This window comes from Mastigoproctus giganteus, chromosome 10 (genome assembly GCF_048544385.1).
Source record: "Mastigoproctus giganteus isolate SK-2022 chromosome 10, ASM4854438v1, whole genome shotgun sequence".
NCBI lineage: Eukaryota > Metazoa > Arthropoda > Arachnida > Uropygi > Thelyphonidae > Mastigoproctus > Mastigoproctus giganteus.
In genome coordinates, this window is record NC_143584.1 from 48,702,986 (window position 1) to 48,726,600 (window position 23,615).

The window sequence follows — 23,615 nt, forward strand, 5'->3', positions numbered from 1 at the left end:
TAGGTCATGGCTCCAGGCTGGCCAGTCCAACGTTTCATTGCTCGTCCTCAATCCAGCATGCCACAACACGAGCAGTATTACCTGGGGCATTGTCCTGCTGATACAGGTATGAGACATCTCGAAGTAGTGCTACAACCTACGTAACGCATTATCATCCAAGACGCTTAGATAGATCTCAGTATTCATGGCTTTTGCCAAAACACCAATGGTTCCAGGCCAAGCCATGAAAAAGTACCCCAGACTATCATATTGCCTCCACCAAATTTCATTGTCTGGACGACACGGACCAGTAGCTCTCTCCGGCATCTGTCACACTCAGGCACGATTGTCAGACTGGTAGATCATGTATCGTGACTCGTCACTCCAAAGCTCAGCTTTCCGTTGGGTAATGGTCCAAGAACGGCGAGCCTTACACCAAGCTAGACTTCTGGCGTTAGTCGTGATGATTAGTGGTTTGTGGACGGGTACACGACTGTGGTAAACCCCTAGCATTGTTGCTGTTATGGGTATTGCATCAGGTATCCATTTAAAAATTTCGCTGAGTGCAATAAAGATATTATATAAGTAAACCATATCATGCAGCGCACTGCACTGCTGCTGACATGTGTTTCAATCATTTCACTAAGGGCATTTTATGTTGCGACAACGTTGACCTGAGTTCCGAGCGATTGGTTAGTGTATATATATATATATATATATATATATATATATATATATATATAATATATATAAATACATATATACAGAAAGCGGGCGTTGGCTGCAGATATCTGTACTGTCACGCACCAATGTTTGTATATGCTTACTTACAAAATGGACCCTAACAGGGGACACATTATTTATGAAAAGCAACAGATTCAACACAAGTAGCAGTGCATGGGAATTTTAATGCTTTCTGGGCTGTATAATACGTGAGGTTTATTTATTTTTGAAAGACACGTTTCAGAAATAAAACGAAATTACTAGTCAAAAATATATTACTATTGGTGTGAAGTGAAAATTTATCTTCTGTCGATAACCAAATACGGAGTGAAAGCATATAACTGGCAGAAAATTTTTGTGTTCATTTGAACTTCAGCTTGTACTACACCACTGTATTTATATATGCTCTGAATATGAAAACAACCAATAATCCCAGTAATTGTGAATACTATACTGTATTTAGTTCGATATATAGTATTCACCACGTGCCACTTACGGAACTCGACCGCTGATAGGGCCAGTTACAGAAGGATTAATTAAAATTTATAGATGTGCACTCTCCAGCTATCTGATTGAACGGGCTTCTGGTAGAAATGCCTTTTAATTAGTAGTAATCTGAACAGTTGTATATTCTTAAACACTTTTATGATAATTCCCATCTTAAAACAGTAAAAGGGAAAACCGAAATACGGCTAACTTGTTGTTAAAGGGTTGATTATTGCCAGTTAACCCCTAATTTAGGAGTTTATTGGCAATAATCAATGATGCGCATAGCACTGGAAATGGTGGTAATCACATCATTGTGCGAGTCATATCCATAAAAAACGATAGAACATTCGTTTAAAAAAATGAATGCTGTCGCTAAATTTTAATGATAATAATTAAATTATTAAGAATTCATATAAACTGAATTATTTAAACTATCATTTCTTAATTCGTACGATTATTGAATAATTAGGAAAATCCCAAATTATTTCCTTTAATATAAAACGGTGAATTAAACAGATGAATGTAATACTAAATTTTCAATAGAAAACGTATTTTCAAAGAATAAATATATTTATATGAATATGCAGTTTATTGGCAGTAATTGACCATTGTTCTCAGAACCTCTGCAAGAAAGAGGAGAACAATAACACAAAGTGTAAAGCCAGCTAGGTCAATCAACAAAGCATCTTCAAGATATTAAAATGTTACAGATAGAAGTTACTTTTCATGAAAATTCTTGGGAGATGTTTTGCTATTAGCGAAGAATGTATGATGGTACATGAGCGGTTTATTAAATCCTGCTCACTCGCACGACTACTAGTAACAATAGGACTTTCATAATGGAAATACTTCAGACTTCGAGCTTTCAAACGATTTTAGCGATGATCATAATAATATTATGATTCATCCGCTTATACTAAATCACAGCCTAAAAACATATTAATAATGTAAATGCAGCCTCCTTTACACTTCATTAGACCGGTAAACAATTTTAATTTTCTATAAAAAAAGATTGTAGTAAACTACACCTTTTTTTCACCCAGATGTTGCTTTATTTTCCAGTTTAAATCTTGCTTAAGCTAATAACGGTAAAACAAGATTACTGCACCATCCATTTATTATTTCAAAGTCAGCGCCCTCTTTCCTTTTTTTTTTTTTCTCTCTCTCTCTATGGACAATAGTATGCCTTCGTCGCGATTATTTCCTACTTAATACCTAGTAGTATACAGAACCGTTAAGAGTTCGCGTAGGGCTCAGTTAGTAAAACGTTTAATGTTGTTTTCGTGCTACAAATGTTTTCTCAATCAATCATTAAGAATTCCACGAATCATTACATGAAAGTTTAGGGGGAAGAAGGAAAAAGATCGAAGCTGAGGAGGCGATGTTTTGCCTACCTATCAGCTGCATTGACTAACCTGAATCAAAATCGCCCATTTCTCTGTCGCCAGTAGTTCCGCCGGTCGCAGGTTGGTCGAAGATGACCTAACCGTGGATGACTTCCAGGGCTTCGGCAACGTACGTAGAAAATCGGAATAGTTGCTGAACGACTGATCGTTACAATCTTCCTGTTTAGCCGTGTTTTGTAGCGCACTATATTACGAAACAGGGCTTACACTATACAATGATAAGCAACACCACCTAAATCGTCCACGCTACTACTCCACTACTAAGAATCGTGAGCAGAAACACGATCACTACCGACACCTGGCGGCAAATATGCTCACACCAGATCACCAATTAGTATATTGTTACAGAGTGCGAGAAATGTCAGATTTGGCGTTTGTAATAACGCATCGAGGAATTTATTTTTAATTTATTTTTTATTTTTTTGCTGTTTTTTGGAATTTCTACAAACCGGGCGCGTGTCGGTGGTAGCATCGCTCTCAGCCAAGCGAGCAGCAGCAGCAGGCCTTTTTTCGGCAGCGTTTAGCGATATTTGCATTATCCGAGCGAGAACATAAAAAAAGACTCTTTTTCGCTGTGGACGAGACGAAGCGATGACCGTGGCCGTAATTCTCTCGTTCCGTGCGATATTCGAAAGCAGCGCATCCGCAATAATAATTCGATGAATAAGCTTTTCCTTCGCTCGTACGTTTATTCAGAGACCGACGCTTTGGAAGCTCCCACCCGGCATGCGCGCGGACGCTTACACCAATAATGAGCTGTGCTTCGGCCACCAATTTATCGCGCAAGACCGGAGTGAGCCGTAGCATTTAGTTCCAGGACTGGGTCTGAGAAGGTTCAGTTGAGTTTGATAGTAGTGACAAGGCTGTCGATTTCGTTGTTCTTTTTCATTCTGTTTTGTGACCATTTTTCTCTTGTTCCCTTCTCTGTTTTGTACCACTTTGTAACGTCATCCTTTTAGACCAAAACACTGGGGGAGACTTTTTCGCTTAGCTACAATTATTCCTAGCCTGAGGCGCATCGACGGAATCGGACATTTTTAAAATCGCCAACTCTTTCTCTCCACGATCACCAGGGCTTCGTCGGTTACTTTGACAGCGAGTGTAAAGTGTTCTGTCCATCGGACTTTTTCTTCAAGCTACTCTTGCAGCCCCCAAGAAATCAGGTAAGCTACGTGTTCCTGTTTTAATCTAATCTCTACGGTTGATTCATCCGCGCACTCGTGCCGTTCAAATATGCAACTTTAACGTCGCGAAAAAACCCCCCAAATTAACATTTCACCCCTTATTTTACGCTTCTCTTTCTTTTCACTAGCACGGCATGACGTCTTAAGATTTTATTTTTGTGCGCGTGTGTGTGTGTGTTTCTCTATCGGTGATGTTGAATCGCTCGTGAACTTTTCGAATCTGCGAACGTAGCGTTCGTGGGAAGACACGGTGGGGTTTGGTATCAAACGTTGCCCAAAGCAGTCGTGGTTATGATTATGCGAGTAACATGCATCGCTAAGCCTACTCTCGTAAAGTGTAGCTGTTTGACGGAAGCGCGTCTGCCGTAAGTTCACCTTGCTGCGTGATGCTACTCTTCCGTGGTGATGCTGCGGTCCCTGGCTTTTCTGAGAGGAACGCTCACTGCTTGTAGATCGCGAGGCGCTAAATAATCCGGTGTTGGTTTGTCAGAGTTAGTTTGTTTCCTACCTTCACACACACGTAGTTTTAAACATCCTCGAATGACCTAATGGGGGTGGGGGAATTGTTAACGTCACCCGTAATATTTTGAATATTTATCCACAAGGCGAGTCGAATTTTATTGAGGTAATCGTAACTGACTTTTTTTTTTTTTTTTTTCCCCACGGCACATGGCTTCCACGTGAGCGAATGCCTCGCTAGCCACTGGATAAACCTTACGTGTTCTTGCGATAAACATCACAAGGACACGGAGACACAATAAGCGCGCTAATGATGTCGATAGGATGACATGACAAAGCCATAGGCTGACAGTATCTGTTGGTACGGCAGTAGACAGGGATGCATCGCAAATTGTAACCATGACTACAGATAGACAACCTCGGTGTCAAAAGCGTATCTGCTGACCCGTGACTAGAAAGGTGTTTGTATGGGAGGGGGTTAAGAGACCAGGGAATGGATTAATTATGACCTATGTGACAATTTGTCCAGTTCAAATGCTTAATGGGATGGGGTCCTAGAACCTGAGAGTTCAGGTGTGGCCTACCTCAGTTTGGATCTGCTGATCAGCTGAAGGCAGGTGGTCAGTAGAAGCTGACCTCCAGCAAGAGAGAGAGAGAGAGAGAGAGACACATGTAGCAGGGTTGTTGACCATTCATTCTTCAGTGCCCTGAATTAAGAAACGGAAGAAAAAGGAAACGTTGGAATATTAAGAATAAATTGGTTCAGACTAAACAATGTAGCCACTGATCTTCTTATGGATATTTTGTCACTTAAATTAAAACCTAAATACGTATTGGACCACCTAACAGTTCACCGCCTTGTATCGAAACACATCTAGAATCGAAGAGCAGCATTTGCATTCTGCACAATCGATCTCTTACGACTGCAGATTGTTCGCTACAACGACTTCGCCGAATAATAAAATTATTAAATGTAGACTGAGAAAACGAGAGTTTTGCATGCCTGGGATTAAATTGTCCAATGGTTTGTGCCATTGGTTTACGTAGAAACCATCTACAAAAGTAACTATATGCTCTCGGAGAACCGTTAAACAAAATGCGTTTCTAGTAGCACGCGACTTATTCCCACCCTATTCAGGCTTCCTTGTTGTACCCGTAGCAGCTGTGCCCTAACTGTTATGCATGAAGTTCTCCCCCCCCCCCCCCGGTTCGCTTCCGAAGTGGGGAATAGGCAGAGGGGGAGCGGAACTATTCGTTGAATAAGAGTAGTTTTTGTTGCCCTCCCCAAACCGGTCTCCACGAACATTCGACAATGAATGGGGAAGAAGGGCAGCACGCAGAGGCTTTCTTGTCTCGTGCCGGTGCTCATTGCTAGGCACGTGGCTCCCTCATTTCCTGCAACGAATGCCCGGAAGACTGGGAGGTGTGGTGAAGCCTACAGATTCGGAGCACTGCAACTTCGGGGGGAAGAGGAGGGGGAGAAAAAGGGTGCTTGAAGGGTGAGTAAGGACAGATGGATGAAACATGCCACGGGACAACCCTTTGTGACTCAATCTTATGCCCTTCAGTATGAAAAACGTGCTCGCTGACGTTGAAATAGTTCATTAACAAGGCGTATTTGGTATAGGATTTTGAACACGTAATTGATAACTGCTCATTAGGCTTTTGTCAGGAGATAGAACGAAAAAAGGGTTTTCTAGCCCAGTCCTAATACGACAAAGGTCGCACAGAGTGTAACTGTATACAGCATCAGTTCATTTGCACGCGTAGTTATGAATATTGCCAGTTTCTTCGAGTGAAAATATCGCGTGCTGCGTTGTTCGAGGGAAAAAAAAAAAAAACTGAACTTATTTGCGTAAAAAAACTTTGGTTTTTTTAAATTAAGTGAGGATCTTATTACCCGAAATGAAAACGCCTTTTATCCTAAACTGTTTGATTTTTGTGGTCAAAGTATGCTAGATCTGATGTGGGATATCTGTTCATGTACCTAATATTAAACAGTGGTTGGTTATTTAGGAAAGTGCATTTTATAATGCTATCACTTATAATGAAATACGAAAAAAACAAAACAAAACTGATAATTAATGAAACTTTGAAATCTGAAGTACAATTCTGCAATACGATCGTAGTAACTTCCCACGTTTTCATGTCCAGTAATTAGCGGGAGTTAAGAATATTTCTCTTTCTTTACCTTGGCTTAAAGTTTGGCCTGTTTAGGCAACGGACAGTTGGATAAACTGCACGCAGCAACCGTAGTTTGGTTGTACAGAATAAAGCTGGGGAACAATACCACGGAGGCAGCGGGCACCTGGTATTAATATTAATGAACGAATATTCTGGCCGCTAAGGAGTCTTCTGACTTCCCTCCCCTCCATCCCCTAGTTATTTCGCCTCTTAATAGCTTTCTGCTCGCGCAGCAAAACATCAGTTTATTCTGCACTTCTGTTCCAGGCAGTAACAATTCTACCCAAGATCGTTGCAACTTTTTCCTCTACATTTTTTTCCTCCTCGTCTGAGTTAGCCTCGAGGGTCACATTTACTTTCGTTCCGTAATTGCTTCGCATCAGTAAGTAAAGGGACATTAACTGGGACGCGCATTTACGAGGGGTTAAGCTAACATTTCGTATGTTAAACATTTTCATTACTGTTAGTTTCTGGACCGTTACATACAGATGAGCTAAAAGCATGTAAACAAATTATACGAAGGTTCAGCAAAATTACAATGAAAGTAGGAACTATTGCGTGAACGAAATCATAATTCGTCATGAACGTTAAGACAATAAGCATGCAGAAAAATGGTCTTTGTTCGTTGCAGTATTCCACTTAGGTGCACATGCGCTTAACAGTTGGAATCGGCCTGTTTAATTACTGGAATTTATTCACGATGGAAAATTTAGCATCACTAAGAGCTTTCCGAGGAAAGTTTTTCATTGGCGATTACTTTTAGAGATGCAAAAATGTTAAAATTATTTTCAACAAAACTTTTGATAACTATATTGCATCTTTTAAACTAAACATTAAATAAAGTATTTAGTATATTGAATTCTCATAACTAACTTAATTCGACTATCATAACTATCTCTTTCAATCATGCTTTCAGCAACTAAAATATTCTTTATTCATTATTTAATATAAATGTATATTTTTTATGCCATAAACAGACCTAAATGCTAGTGGAAAGGGAAAAATTAACTTAAACATCTGCAGCTTGATGTCAAGGGTCATTGACCTGTACATTTGTCAGATGGTAGTTTCAAATCATACGTAACTGTACTTTAATCTTACCAAAAGTAGTGTCCATGGAGAAATGGATACTCTGCTTAATTTTTTTTTTTTATCTTGAAAATAAGCTAATTATACTTTGGATACAAGTTCACGGGTCTTTTACAAGAAAAAGAGCATTATTGATATTTTGTGGCATCATATAGTTTGGGACATGCAGCTTGAGTAACTAATTACACCCGACCATTTGATTGTTTATGCCTGCTGATGAAATTGGAGTATTCAATATTGTAATTTCTTATGACAAAACATTTAACATTAATTTAAATGGTTATTCCTTGATCACATCGTAATATATACAGTCAATATTTACAAATTTGTAGCTTCGATATTCATGATTTCTGAGCACGATCAAATAACTGTCTCGAATGAATTGAATCTTAAATTTTCATACAAACCTTAGTGTTAAAATTCTAGTTCTTTGAAAAACGAAGACAAGTAGATTTTAAAATAACTCCTAAAACACGATGCTAATTACATTCTAGACGAACTAAAAGAGTCACTAAATGGAAATAAAAACGTGGCTCTTAAGAGCTACTTGCGAATAAATCTCATCACCCTTCAGAGAAGATAAATTCGAATGGCCGATAAATGCAAAGTATTCCAATGACTCCAAAATCCTATTTCCCATATCTTCTTAACTGTTTCAGCCATAAAGTAAATCTAAATTAACATTTGCGTCAATAAAATAGGAAATAATTGGCATTCGATAAACATTTGATTACTTTAGGCCTTGCTGCTTCTCTTTGTGAGAACTTCATTTTACAGTTATTTTCCAATGTTATAGGATTCCAAAGTTGCCATTAAACTAAAATCAAATTTCTTTTCGACCGGCTACAGAATGTTCAAAATGCACGATTTGCGTTTTAAAGTATTTTTATTACCCGAGAACTGCATAAATTTTTCAGAATCGATAGAACTCAATTTTTAATGCATTAGGAGAATTGTTTTGGTGTTACCAGAAGGATTAATGGAATTGTATAGACATGTTTAGTAAGTTAGGCGTATATCTTAAGATATTCGGTTGCTTTTGTAGGATTTTAAATGTATTTTTGTTTTCAATAATAAGTGTTACGAGAGCAAGAGATCGATTCCACCGACCCACGGTGTACCTGGGAATTAAATAACTTGGGGGGGGGATACCCATAGCATTGTATCATATTTAACAGATGAGCGTACAAAAATTGTTATACGCCCATGACAACATACAAACCATAGTTGCACATCATTACCTTGTTAAATTTGCCAGATCAGTGCGGAAATCGGGCAACTTGACCTACACCGAACCTTAGTGGGAAATAAGTGGACAGCAGAGTTCTAACTAAACAGAATTAATCTTTAGGGTAAGTCTGTCTAAACTTAAAAACAACCATAATTGGTCTTCACCAGCTGATCATATTGATAGCAAATACTACATGATTTTTTTTAAAATCAGAAGAGCTTAAATTGTAGGGCATGGTTAATAATCCGAGATCCCCATCGTGACTCTTCTTAGCTTGCTAAGGTAATTATATCAGACGTTTCCAGTGACAGAAAAAAAAGTTATGTATAAATAGTATATTTTCTCCGTTAAGCATTTGTGATGTTTCATGCATCATGTCATTTATTCATACATTCGTTAGCTGAAGTGAGAATTAAAATCACATCGGTTTTATACAGTATTCTACCGGTATTATTTAGCATCATTACCAGTAGAATACAGTATTGTATAAAATAAGTTTTATACTCTATTTATGAGTGAACTGGATGGATTTACAGCACCGTTACTTTATACCAGAGTAAACTGGATGGTTTTTAGTTACTAGTAGCACTTAATTGTTCGTGCTTTTTTGTAAATGAAAACATCAAATAAAATATTTGGTGTTTTAAATGTGTTCTGGTTATTCTACTTATAGCATCAAGTAATTTGATTCTGATAATTATATGCATTTGAATATTAATACCAATATTTATTACATAATTTTAGATATAAAATATTTTATTTAGAAGTTGAATTGCCGTTTCAAATGAAACAATTACACGCGCCGCACTTCCACGTTGCTAACTGGCATTTTTCGAAATCCTTGTATATTTATTTTGGATATTCGTTTCTAGTTTTGATACTTGACCATCAGATCGATGTGCAATTAAAGTAAATCACTCGGAGCGATTACTACCACTTAAAATAATCGCTTAAATAAAATCTCAGCTTTCCAGTTGTGCATTGAATACTTGATTCAAGACCGAAGAGGTGTAACCATAAATTGTTTCGCGTAATCTGATCTCAAACGTTTCCATAGCCTGAGAATGCTTGTATGAAGGAACGCACTTACCGGAATAAATTATATGTATCGCTTCGAGGCAGGAAGGTGTTACTTTATTAACTTCGTTAATTTTCTCATTATACTACGCTGGGGAAATGGCACGTGCAAGATGAACATTTTTTTTTTTTTCTTTTAAAAAAGAATCGATGAGAGTAAGAAACTCATCGTGTATGAGTGGAATAAATGCGTTCATGTACGAATAGATTAGCTTGGAGTCTCTTAATAGATTTTCTCCACCATGAACTCCCATTCTCTCGATATAATACACACTACATCTAACGCAGTATAGAGATCTTTCTTTCTTTTTTGTGTGGAAAAAAGGAAACGGAATTCTTTACCTGGAATAAGATAACTCGAGTGGGTAGCTTTGATTAAGCGCGTCATAAACCTAAATGCAAAAGCATTATCCTGTTTCGCTTTTGTGGAGTGCACCTAAAAATGAAATTAAGTTCTTTTAATTAAAGGTATCAGTAAATCCGATTGCTTGGCTACGCGCATTGGAAATGGTAGTTCCCTGGTCGTAACAGCTTCGGGGAAGCTGTCCATTTGACACTTGCGGGGAGGGCTGCACAAAAACCATGCGAACTGCTTGCTAATACGTGTATCTGTTGTTCTGCCTCCAATGGCTACTTGGCATCATGGACGGCTGGCTAAGAGCCGTTCGATGTTTTCACTGGCGCCACTTCTCCTACGAACTTCAGAAACGACGCCGATGGTGTGTTTACTATAAACTGGGCGGGTCTTGAAAGGTCGTTAGTGTATCGGATATGTTCGATAGGTTTGACATCTGAAGAAAGTTGTCCACTTCAATCGTTCGATCCACTGCTGTTCCAGGAATTTGTGAATGACGCGTGTCGCTTAGGGGCGGGCATTATCATCCATTAGGACTTGAAAGAGTGGTGGAGGGGGGGAGGGAGAGAAAAGATAGGGTCGATGACATGCGAAAAATGAAACAGTGAATGGATTCACTTACTACCTAGCGTAATATTAGTAGTACCGGGGGAGGGGGCTGATTTCCTCCCATTGAAAGTACCGGTAATTCTTTCTCCCTATCAAGATAGCAATATTAAGCTCGCTCTTGGCTTTAATGTTAGACATCTTCATTAAGAAATAATTCATTTCTCCATCTTCCTGTAGAGAGCGTTTCCGAAATACTTTCTTATTCGTCTTCCGAAAAACTTTTCAGCGTTGCAATTGCACTACCCCCCTAATCGAAAGAAGGCTAAAATCGATCCTAAGGCTTTTTCCAACGTAAATCCGATATTCCACTCCCAGAAGAGTGTAGAACGAACGGTAGATTTTGTCGACAACACATACAACAGAAACAGGATCGACAAGCGAACATTTTATTATGTAAATGCGGCCGCTAAACTGGTATTTAGAAAGCAGTTATCCGATTTCTCAAAGCTTAGTTTTGTTCTCGTGGCTGATTATGACAGCAGCTGCACAGAAAACGTACAAGTGTGCATCTCAAAAATCTGATTATATTATTTTCTCACAGTGGAAAACTATGAAGCTTTCGAGTGCACGAGCCGACACCAGTGAGGTTTTGTTAAATACGCTTTCTTCACCGTTAATTTTGTTTGTATGGCAAAATGTACTTGTAACCCTCCGATCTCGGGAAGCAGATACTTAAAACACGAGAATCACATTTATTCATTCCTCCTCGAATATTCATAAGCTTTCCTGACTGAAACAGTTCTAACTAGAACCTCTATTTAATTACGCAAAAGGTGTATGCAATAAATCTTTTAAAGATTATTAATTATCAAACTATAACAATGAATTTGACTTGATTAAACACAACCCTGTCAAAATGAGTTATTTCATATAGTAAATGTTCTCTTTCATCACTGTAGGCTGAGAAAGAAATTTTCTCAAAGAATTCGCTCAAAACTAGACGTATACACCTAGTATTAAGTTAGTTTAAATAATACTTGTACCTGGACTTCGTTTACTCTAGAGTCGTAAGAAAAGTTTACATATTCTTTAACACATTTTCGAAGCTGTCATTAAATAAAAATTATTGCGGTTTAAACTTTAAATTGGCAGTTTCCGATAGAACAACATGCGAAGAATAGGTGGCGCTGTGTTCGACTTTCTTCAATAGCGTTCAAGTAGAAATTCTGAAGATCGCCGATTTTTGCATGCATAGTATTAAATTCCGTGTATAATTCGATGCCCGTGTTCCACAGTGAATAAGGGCAACCCCCTAACCATGCTGGGAGCGACGTCTTAGAGGCCAGAACAAGGAAATGACTTCAGAGCTGAGTAGTCACACATTAGATTAATAGCGTTCTATTAAACAGAAATCCGGCTGCTTGTTGAAGCGTGACTATTTTGCATCGATCATTCCTTTCTGGAGTGCTGACGTATACGCTTCGTCCACGTGTGCCGGCGAGATAAAAGGCTATCTTAGGAGTTGCGGAGGTAGACTAGGCTCGTAGTTTGGTCAAAGTTAGTGGCAAGGAGAACCGAGTTGTTTGCCATAACTCTTTATTTATGTAAAGAAGTCTCGTATTTTTAGATACCTTCCGGATTTTCTTTATTCCCTACAGTATATCCCCTATTAAGGGGTTAGCAGAAATTATATTAGAATTACTTTCTGAACTTACACTTCCCAGAACTTATCTGGGCTAAAATTGGAAAGAACGAATTACCCGCGATATCTTTAGAAGTCCGGGATTCAATTTCCTGCATGATGATTAAGTTGTGGGATTATCTGGAAGGTTTCTTATCGTGACATTTTCGAGGAAATATTGGTGCGTGCAAAGTGCAAATTAGTGCTCTAAAACACCAGATTTCCACAACGTTTTTTTAAACTATGTGAATTATGGAATTTTTACTAGCATTATTGGAATTATATTATCCTTGTGCGCCTCCCCAACGTTTATTTACTTTCGTTTTTTTTTTGTTTTTTTTTTTGTTTTGTTTTGTTTTCATAGTCACAGCCCAATATGAATAGTCAATCAGTGAATAATGAACATCCGCTGTATTGAAAACCATTACATTCTGGACCCTATTCTTAACTATATAATTAAATAAAAGGTGTATTCCATCAAAGCCATTCTTTCTGTTTGATTATTTTTATTTGAAATTGCTTCTAAAATAAATAAATAAAATCAGAATGTAAAAACAAATTTGATTTTTAAAAATGTACTGCAATTAGCATAACTTTTTTTTCCTAGAAATGAGAATTTCTACCCCTCCATATATATACTCGCGCATTCTTAGTTTTCTCTATTAGTGAATTCTATTTGTTTTGGTAAATTTGAAATAACTAATTTCAGTAATTAAACTTTTAAAAACTCAGTTTTTTCATACTATGAAAATACTTATTAAACGCATTCTATTTTAATGAACTGTTATATTTATAAACGCAAAACCAACAGAAATCAATAATTTAAATACATTGTAAGGTGAGAAAACGAATGATGAATTCTATACTTTTTGGATTATCTCTATTCCTGGTGCCAATGGTTTGAATGTTGTCTGCAAATATCTTATGCCATTTAAGAAGTGGACACAAGAGCTTTTTAAAACAAAAGAGAAACAAAAACTCAAGCAGAATAAAATGGTTTAATCTTTGTTATAAAACGGAGCAGGAATTACAAATTATGGAAACAAGGCAGGATGATTCTTTGATAGCCCATAATTCTTTGATTAGAAATTCGCAATAATTAAAAAACAAATTGGTTGTTCTGATCAGCTAACTTTTCAAGGAAACAGTGACCAATGAGAACTTTAACAGTTAGAGAATGGAATTCCAGAAATTTCTGTTTACTGCATAATTTATTAGTAACAACCAATCCATTTCAATTTTGAGTGTATTTGCAAAAAAAAAAAAAAAAAAAAATCTACGAACACAAGGAGGAACAGATGTTCCTTCTTGTGTTTGTAGAACGGATGTTGAAAGAGCAAGCTGTTAAATTCTAATTTAGCACCTTGCTTTCTTCATAAAGGAATTTAAATGCTAATAACTCTAATTGGGATAGAAATCGGTAGCGCGTTTAGGTGCTGTAGGATTCGAGTTCCTACTGCTACAAACTTTTGTTGTGCTATAATATCTAAATTTTTTTTTCCCCTCTAGCGATATGTTAATAAAATTCCGAAAATATTTCAAATTTTGGGCGTCACAGTATTTCGGTCCCTGGACGTGCTACTATGCATAAACTTACTGACAAAAATGTTTATTATACTTGTCAGACTATTGAGAAATCCTGAAAGTTTTCAGGATTTCCCCTGTGTAGTCTGATAAGAAAAATACGACCAAAATATTAGTCAAATGTTCTCTGGTTTGAGGCAAACGTTCCATTGTGGGCAGTAGCCGATGGTCAAATGCGAGGGCGCATTACTACGCGCGTTTGAGTTGACCGTCTCTGCTAAATTCGGTGATATTCTCTATCGTGTGAACTCTTTTGGCTCTGTGGCCGTCCCAGAATAATACAGGTCCTTAAAAAATAAGTTTCACGTCACATTTTTACAGAAATACTGTTTTCACACGATGCCCCTTTTCAGTTTTTTGTAGATTGGTAAATGATACCACTACGGATGATTTTCAAAGATGCTTTTGGAGAAATATTTTCCAAAAGTATCTTTATAATATCTAACGCTAATTCTGTAACATTTCTAATTCTGCATTTTCTGTTGCTTTGTTTTATTTCCCTAGTATATATTGCTGTTCGGGGGAATAGGAATATCGTTCATCTCGTGAAACTAAATATTTAAGGATTCATAAGTTACCTATAATTATATATTAGTTTTAATTAGAACTCTACTAGTTGAGCCAAAGAGTACTTCGTGACTCTTTGGAGAAAAGGAGGATTCGCGATCAAGTTGCGTGTTTTGAGGTAGTTAAACATTCATTGAACTTTTTGTCAAGCTCTAAATACACACTTAGATTGTTTATATAAAAAATTAAATACTGATAAGTTGTCTTTCTACGTTTTATCCGCTTAAGAATAAGACACCTATGGTTATTTTCATTAACGCACATACATATATTTGAACTTTGCATCTCAGTGAAGCACATTTGAAAGATGCGGTCTTAAAGCAATGTTTACTCTTTTTTTTGTGAGATAAAATATCAAATAGTTTGAAGCTTTGCATATATTTTAGGCTACGTGGGTGCTTGGTTTATGCAAGGGGAGGGAGCGATATTCCGGAATAAATCTTGTAAGATTTACGAATGACTTCAAAGGAGGCAGATCTAAATTAATGTGTATTCTCATCCTTAAGTGTAATTAAGGCTATTTTTGCACTTAGCATCTCCCAGTAAAGCTGGTTTATCTACTCTTTCGACATCATTAGTTAAGAAATAAAGTTGCCAACAAACTTGAGCTCAAAGAAACCTTTCAAGTTTTAAATATAAATGCAAGACTTTTCTAGCAATTCAAAGTTAGAATAATTTCAGGGCCTTGTGTATTCCCTATCTGTGTTTGGTTTTCAATAGAAATGTTTCAAGATAGTTCTGCCGTCGTCAACAAAGTGAAACTACACTGGTCACGATTTTCTGTGCAGCAACTGAACTGTAAGCTCCAATTATCATCCAGAAGATCTGCAAAAATGAATGTTTCATGTTCAGCTGCATAGCAGAGAGTGTCTTCAATGGAGCATCCATCGACTGAGGAAGGCCGCTCCGGTTTTTGTTATAAACTCTGATCTCAGAGGAATCCAGCGGAAATAAAACACAGAAATGCCATTACCGAAGCTTCTCTTATACATCGACTAACTCTCGTATGACGAAGTGGCTGGCAAAAAGAGGGAATGGAAAAAAGTCTAACAACATCCATTCTCCACGCATCCATTGCGGATTTTTTCTTCCAATTTCAGTACCACCGGGCTTCACAGGCCTTGCCTTTGTTCGGTGTACGTGGCTACTATTTCTAGGTCAATGACCCAAAGTAAACGGCCTGTCTCTAAAGCTCAGTTTCTATCGCTTAATCTGGCCAAGTGTAGCTTACGTAATGCCTTCTTTGACTGTCTATTTTCTAAATCGAAGTAATCGTTACTGTCTTGGTCAGTAAATTCAGACAGCCACTCGCAAGGGCTGTTACGGATGAGGTTGCTGCTGCTCTGCATTGCACTCTGTAGGATGTGGGATGAAGCGATCTCCACATCTGCCTGTTTTTTGTGAAAGCTCTACGCACTTTTTTTTTTGCTCCAAATCGGAGGAAAGGAATAAAGCAAAGCTTCGCCACAATTACGCCCCTCCCCACCCTCTCCCAGTCTCTCCGTCTGGCGCATGCGTGTTCGCAAAAAAAAACAAAAAAAACGGTATCTCGTGCTAAGTTGCTCGTTACTTTTTTTTTTCTCACTCCCTCTTTTCGAACGCCATGCTAAATCTACCGCTGAATGCAGCACGCACGCGGATCAATAGGTCCACCAGGGTGTGTTTTGGAGACTCCGTTTCCTTGGCAACGCTGACGTCGGTAAGTGAAGTGTTACAGACGTGGCGTGAAGCGCGGGTTGTACAACTCGGATGGCGTGCGCTGCCGCTGGCGTTTGTGCGTCTGTTCCGTTAGCAGCTCCTGAGAAGGTCGCCCGCAAACTCGTGGTTTTATGAAGGGGGCAGAAATTGAACTGCCCTACGAGTAACTGCACCACCCCTCGCTCCCTTTCAGGTTGTTCTCAACCAGAAGAGCTGTATCGAGCGGATCTCGGCCCACTCATAATTGGGTACAAGAGAATTATTGGGCCACCCCAATTCAAAGAGACTTATTGCAGATTTTCAGTCCGGTTTGGATTTCCTTTTAATGCTTAATTCCTGTAAAAGGACCGTTCTATCGACGAGAAACTCGTTTGAAGAATTAACCTCGTTTTGTTTATAATTTCTGGTCTCGCAATGTTGAATTCCCTTTTGATATCGGAAATAAATCCAATTTATTTTGAACAAGGTAAGAAGATATAATTACTAAACGTTTTATTATTCAGCTTAGGCCTAATTGCATTAACGCTCTTCAGGGGTTGAAAGATAGTGCTATGTTGACTTATTAGATACCTTTGGATATCTATTATAACCATCGCAGTAGGTGAGACAGCTGCCCATTGAAAACATACCCCAACGGCTTTCCTCGGTAATATAGTTCGATCGCCACTTTTTGCTCGTTTGGGGTCTGGGTTCGGATCTTATCGGATACTGGAGGAATTCTTAGGTCTCCAACTGGGACATAACTGCACTATCTGAGGAGAGGGAAAAGCATTTTCCTCCTTGTTTTGGATTTTTCAGGCAGTGGGCGCATTCTGCTTTAAGATTATTAAATTCCTGACTTGGTGCTGTCTTGGACGATTGGTATGCTTCAGATTTTTGTTCGAATTTATACAGAAACTTCCCAATAAAATTTAGACGCCTTAAATTTTCTCGTTAAATGGCACGGGCAATTTTCTAGAATCTGAATTTGGCGATTTGAAGATCGATCAAAAGTCTGGGTTGAAATGTTTGTGGTACGTGCCATCGGTGTTATGTTTGCTTTGAGATCGTAATTATCACGAAGAGCGCTACACGCCATAGTGAAAAAAACAGCGAAGGAAATGTCCCCATTTATAGTCTTTTACCAGCGGGTAGTCCTAGATGCAGATAAGGCTGTGCAACCTGTTTCTTCCTCTCCACCAAAATTATCAACAAACGTGTATTGAATCGGGATTCCTTTTTAAAAACTTGTCTCGCGAACAGAGTGCAGCTTCGGGTGGCGCTATTCATCCAAGCGACTAATTGCAGAAAAAGTGACTGTTAATTTTTGCGCTGTAAATAGAAAACCAGTGGAAGTTGCCACTGGCAATACTGAGGATGGTTTTTTGGCTCGTATTTCCAGCACGCAGATGACATGCACCATAAAACGCTAATCCCTCGACAGTCACTTTAAGTTGATGACGCTTCGGGGATCAAATGTAGAATCTTCGTACGTTATCAAAACGAGACAATATTCGGCCTGGGGTTCGCACCAGGGAAACAAAGAGCAGAGGCCGGCACGTCAAGCTGATTGATCAGCAGCGTTTTTATTGCGGCAATTTGTAGGAAATCGAAGACGGTAAGAGACGGCGCTAAAGAGGGTATTTCAATATCTTGTCGCCATGACAATTCACGTGCACCACATCGACGATCTCATTTGTCCAATCATCTCAAAGCTTAATCGCAGGTTAAGGTTCAGTTTCGCCGTGTACGCTGAGTTGAGGTTTGGTTTTCTGAATTCATTTTCCAGCCATTAACGACTTCATCTGAATATATTCCAAAGATCTCCTTCGGTGTGGTAAGTTTCTTTCGCGACAAACAAAAAACCCAAACTTAGTAATTGCGATCTCTTTCGGCTCGGGGATCATCAACTCTTCGCAGCGCAAAGTCTTTCCTCGTGGACAATACCCGATCAGACGGAGTCAAGGCGAAAGGTTATTTTACTGCAAGCAGCGTCTGACGTCGAAGTAGGGGCGATCGAACTTCACTTGACATATTTCTGTGAAGATTCACGATGCGAACACGGTTGTAGTTTGAGGCTAATTAAGCGTAAGGATCGTTCCAGAAAAAAAAAAAAGTAAAGAATATCTGGAGACACGGTAATGTCCCCTTATCTATTGATTGACATCTCGCCTTTCTTGTGAACTTACATCCGCGCTTTGAGAGAAGTTTCTTTGGCTGAGTGTTGTTCTTAATTGATCGTTATTCGTCGGTTTATCCTATTAAAATGTAGATAATTGGGAGGAATCTTCTGGTGAGCGATGGGTAAGCTAAAATGCTTGGTTGTCGATTGCAGTGATCCATCTTTAATTTCATGGTTTGCGTTAATCTAAAACAATCGTGCGTTTCATTTATGGAGAAGTTTTATGACACCAGCTGTGGTATTCGGTTGTGGCATTTGTTGCCAAACAGTAATAGTTGTTTGTCCTACAGTATCACCAACAACGGCAAAAGAAACAAAGATAAAAAAAAAAACGCATTCGTCATCACCTTTATCCCCCCCCCCCCTTATTCCTTCCGACAGACGACTGGCTTCTCTGATCGCTTAACTCGGGATTGGCTGTTGAAGATAGGCCCCCACCATGCTATCAATAGAAGCATCGATTTTGCAATCAATGGAGATCTCGGCATGGAAGGGAATGGTAAAGAGGGGTGGAAAAAGGCTATGAAAATGGAACCGAAGCAGCAACGAGCTTGCCGGATAAGTTCGCCTAGGTAAGCTTCAAGGATCGTTTTTTATTCTGCTGACGTGGTCTTAAGATCGTGGATTCACCACATGGTTCTCCTCCTCTCCATTCCTATCGTTTCTTACGCCCCACGTGATGTGGCCAAAGAAAGATTTCGTCAGGACACTCGCCGCGCTTTTCAGCTGTTTAAAGTTTGAAACAACCCATTCAAATTTTGTACGGAGAAGCCAGAAGCGGCAAAGAAAACTGTCAAAGCGTGTGAGGGCGGGAAGCGTGACTCTTGCCTCCTGCCGATCCAGATGAAAAATGGAGCGCACCTACTATGAACAGATCCACCTCTTAGTAAACTACTTAACCCCTGCTTCTTATTTTTACCGAGAGGTGTGAAGTTTTAAAAGTATCTTAAAATAAAACTTATTTAAGCTTGATGTTTTTCAGGTACTTTGCACAGCATTTCCAAGCATGCATATATTTTTATTCCGCTCGTGTGTTTATAAAGAGTTTTTTTTTTTTTTTTTTTAAATGGGGTGAATTTTTAACTTTTGGGTCATTTTTAACGCTTCTGTCTACGAGTTATTTGGGAAGTTTTAAGAATAACATAATATAAATACTATTTTTTTTTTTCTCAGCTTAAGACAAAACGATTATTTAATGCTCTTCACGCATTGCATTTATTATTTCAAATACAGACCTATATTTTAATTCTAATTTTGTACTAGAGTATTTCCAGATAATATAAAAGATGTGGTCATTCTGCATGTGCAGAGCAATATTCTAAGTAATTCTGGCTAGCCATCCTTATGAGAGCCAAATTGTCCCCCGTTGGGGCTCCGTACCCCAGTAGACTTGTCAGCCAACTTCGTGGGTGAAGATTTATATTCAGATATTAGATGAAATGAGGAATGGATTTGTCTTACTCTGTCATCCCGAAAACACACAGACCGTGCTGATACTGTACACCAACGCCCCATGGCCTACGATCCCTTTGTGATAATTAAAAACAGAAAATTTTATTTCCAGACATCCAATGAATTTTGATTTTTAACAAACTCTGTTTATATTTGCCGAAGTTACAACGTATAACTGATAAGAATACAAAGACCGACGAATTCCATTTCAATTTCTGCGCTAGACTCGACACTCTACTCCTGTTATTAATAAACATAAGTTGGTGACTTTCAGAGACTTCGCTGGGAGCTGATTAATGTTATCTTTGATGTGAATAGGAGATGGTTATTTCGCAAATCGCTCTTTATATTCATCAGTTCTGCGATCGATTTGCTTTTATATACACGCTCTTAAGTGTGCATGTCTGACAGCCACGGGAGCTAAATTTTATTTGGGTCTTTGCAAATGATCTGTTAAATTCCAGAAGATATTCAGTAAGAAAGCGTGGATGAAAATATTTACCTGGCTTTTATTCCCTTCATCGCGAAATCAATTTTGTGATAGGATGCTAAGCAAAATCAAATATAGTTCGCATTAAGCAAGCAATAAGAGAAGAGGGAAATCTATTTTCAGGTATTTACAACGTGAAAACGTTTAGCCGATATGAAATTCCAGATTCTATTTTATATTAGATATTCTGACTAGAGAAATGCATCAATGCTGAAATATCGCGATCTAGATGCTCGCAGGAAGCCTTGGCGCGAGAGTTAACTCCATCCAAAAACGAGACTAATAGAAAAGTAGCGATGCTATGTTGCCGAAATTTGCATATCAGAAAAATGTATGAAAAACGGGCAAAAAGGTGCCACCACTACCCTACCCTATCCTAAGAGTATGAACGTCTTTATCTCGCTTGTATATACAGCTGTGCGTACGCCCTTCGAAGCAAACTCCAGGCATTTGATATTTAGATGGAAACACGAAAGAAGAAAATTAGCATCTAGATGAAAATATTTAAATTTAAATCAAGAAATATGAAAAGAAACGCAAATTGGTTTTAAAATAACAAAGAACAAGTTGGATAACAAACGAAACAGAAGCGAGAGATTGGCAGCAGTCTGAAAATGTCAGTATTTTGCTTGTATTCTTAATAAATCTACTAAAATGGTACCTTTTTATAAATTATTAAATAAATAAAGGCAAAAAATTTTAAAATAAGCGAGTATTTTTCTTATTTAGCGTAACAAATTAAATTTTCATTTTGTATTATACTGATTATGAATATCATCAGTTTTCTTCATCACATTCTCGTTTTTTTCTTTTTAGAAATGAAAGAATCCAATTTGCATGCAAATATGCTCTGATGGTGTTTATCATCGAGGTTTAAATTGTAGATCCTTTCCAAAGGAAGTGCGTAAATCATATTTGAAAACAATCTGCGCACTACTCCTACTCGAACTTTGACATTTCATTCAAAAAGAGAGCTAGTGTTCATTTTTCTCTTGATCTCTTCGAATGAAATGTCATTGCCCGCCACAGCTTAATCCCACCTTCGAATTTGAATTCCCGATGGAAGAAATGGAAATCATGAAAAATCACTAATTCTTTACAAGTGTCTTCTTTCTATAGAAAGACTAATAATTGTGCCAACTCGCCTCAATTATAAGAAAAATGAAAACAACAGTTAGTGCATTTTGATGTTTTACATTGACACTAATCTGTGTTAATCCATTTGAGATTTTCGCCTCGATTCAGCCACAGAGGCTAGAAGTATTTCCTAAGTTACTTTTAATTGTCACTGGTTTCTGCATCAATGCAACTAGTGACAAAATTCCTAAATATGTTTTGTTCACCTCCACGAGGTTAACAAATTTATTCAGGAACAGTTTGAAAATGTATAATAATTTATACAAAAGATCTATGGATTAGTGCTAACCAATGTCTCGTCCACATCGGCGCATTTTTTTAATATTCTTTAGCGATTTTAATCTTATGTATGTTGTTAGTAGTCTAAGGGATGGATTAGATTCTTGATCTGATTCTTGTAGTCGTCATTTGCATTTTTCCTGTTCATTTAACGATTAGCGCTATCCTGTTTTTAAAGAAAATTTTTTTCTACCTAGTGGCACGCACACCGTTTATTTAAATCTACGTTTTCCGCAAAATATGGTGGTGTTCTTGTGGTTTATCTTGTAAACTCCTCTAACCCTAAGTAAGCTTAGCTGTTTAGCTGTGTATAAGCAGAATTTATATACTTACAAACATCTTAAAGTCAAAGAATAGGTTTATTTTGAGCTGGCGTTATGTTAACGGCCAACTAAACTTAAAAAGAGCGCTTAATTTGTAGTGAAGAAATTTTTATACGCATGCATTTTAAATTTCGAGGAAAAGACTCCTTTTATAAAATATTTAATCTGTTTTAAACAAATGGTAACAGGCTTTACGTTCAAAGTTATGAGCAGTGTTTTGTTCCTTGTTATAATAGATTGGATGGTGTTATATACAACAAATCAGTGCCAGCTCGAGAAAATTGATTGTGGAGTGTACTTCGGCCTACTTTTGCTGTAGTAGAGCAAAAGCGCATAAGGAAGCCCAGTTGTTATTTAAGCATGATGAAACTATTTTTTCACCTTTTTACACAGATTATAAGGATAACGATTTCCAAAATTGTATTTAAGAGAATTCGGCAAGTTAAGATAAGATAAAAATGAGGGGAAACTTCAACTATTGGTTAAAAAAAAAAAAACAGATGGAAATAAGCGAGGTTTTGCTGCATCAGCTTAATGTACACATAACTATACACTCTTATTGCACATTCCCTACCCCCAAAATACACGTATCCAGCGCCCTCCCATAAATTTCTAGACTCTCAACGCTCGACTACCGATGGAAGCAGTTTATTACAGTCGACAACACGCTGTCCAAACTTGCCGAGGTCCAGTCTATTAATTTTTCCCAAGATTTCGTATTTTGGGAAAAATTACCCTTGGTTTCTGTATTCCATTTACTCAATTTTCTCCTCTTTACTCCATGTCTAATATACCTCAATCAGATGCTTTGTTTACAAGCTTTAACCCACACATTCCTAGTTTGCGATTGTTACCACAGGGGTATCCGTCTTTGGATACATAAACACGAGTGAAAACTCTTACTTATGGTCCTCTAGAACATTTTGAAATTTACAGATACGGTACACTGGCACACGAGCGAAGTTCTTGTTTCTCTCCCAACTAATTTATCTTAATTTTTTCTTGTCCAAATAGTTTAGATTTTGTTTCTGTTTGCAACTTTGGTTTCTAATTGATTACGCATGATTTAGACAATGTTTAACACTAATAAATATGATGGTATTTAAAGTGAATTAAAATATGGTTTTAAATGGCAACAGTTGGGTACATTGAATCTTTCCATATTTCGGATTATTCAAATACGCTCTTGCCTATTTGGTGGATATTTTGAAAACTTAGATATTCGTCACTTTCCTAGCACAAGTAATAATCACATTCCATCAAATACTGTAATTATATTCGAAAGGGAAAGGTTGATTATACATGTTTCGGATTCCTAAAAGTCACTACCAAGCTGGAAGTGATATCCTTTCTGCAGACTCTTCTTTCTAAAAAATACAAAAATATAAATAAACCACTCTGTAAAAGGGGAAGGCCATAAGATTTAAACCTCAAAATAAGATCCGCAACACAAGTACTATTCCAATAACGCCATGTTTAAAATAGAATCTGTTCAGAAGACAGTCGATCTAAAATTGT

The 23,615-nt window shown here is 37.8% G+C and overlaps 2 protein-coding genes across 8 annotated transcripts in view; one reads left to right on the forward strand and one right to left on the reverse strand.

The window, feature by feature from the left end:
- The window catches only part of LOC150079024 (cytosolic carboxypeptidase 6), a 591,251-nt gene extending 588,417 nt beyond the window's left edge, over positions 1-2,834 (reverse strand). For both annotated transcript variants that reach the window (XR_016547524.1, XM_090382641.1), the window contains exon 1: positions 2,607-2,834. Coding sequence is in view for 1 of the 2 variants with exons in the window: in XM_090382641.1 (XP_090238767.1) it covers positions 2,607-2,625 (19 nt within the window). In the remaining variant the exon portion in view is untranslated. The remainder of the gene's footprint in view (positions 1-2,606) is intronic.
- Positions 2,835-3,419: 585 nt separating this feature from the next.
- LOC150079026 (ELAV-like protein 4) overlaps positions 3,420-23,615 on the forward strand; it is a 193,203-nt gene continuing 173,007 nt past the window's right edge. For all 6 annotated transcript variants that reach the window (XM_090383936.1, XM_090383938.1, XM_090383939.1 and 3 more), the window contains exon 1: positions 3,420-3,760. The gene's annotated coding sequence lies outside the window, so the exon portion shown is untranslated. The remainder of the gene's footprint in view (positions 3,761-23,615) is intronic.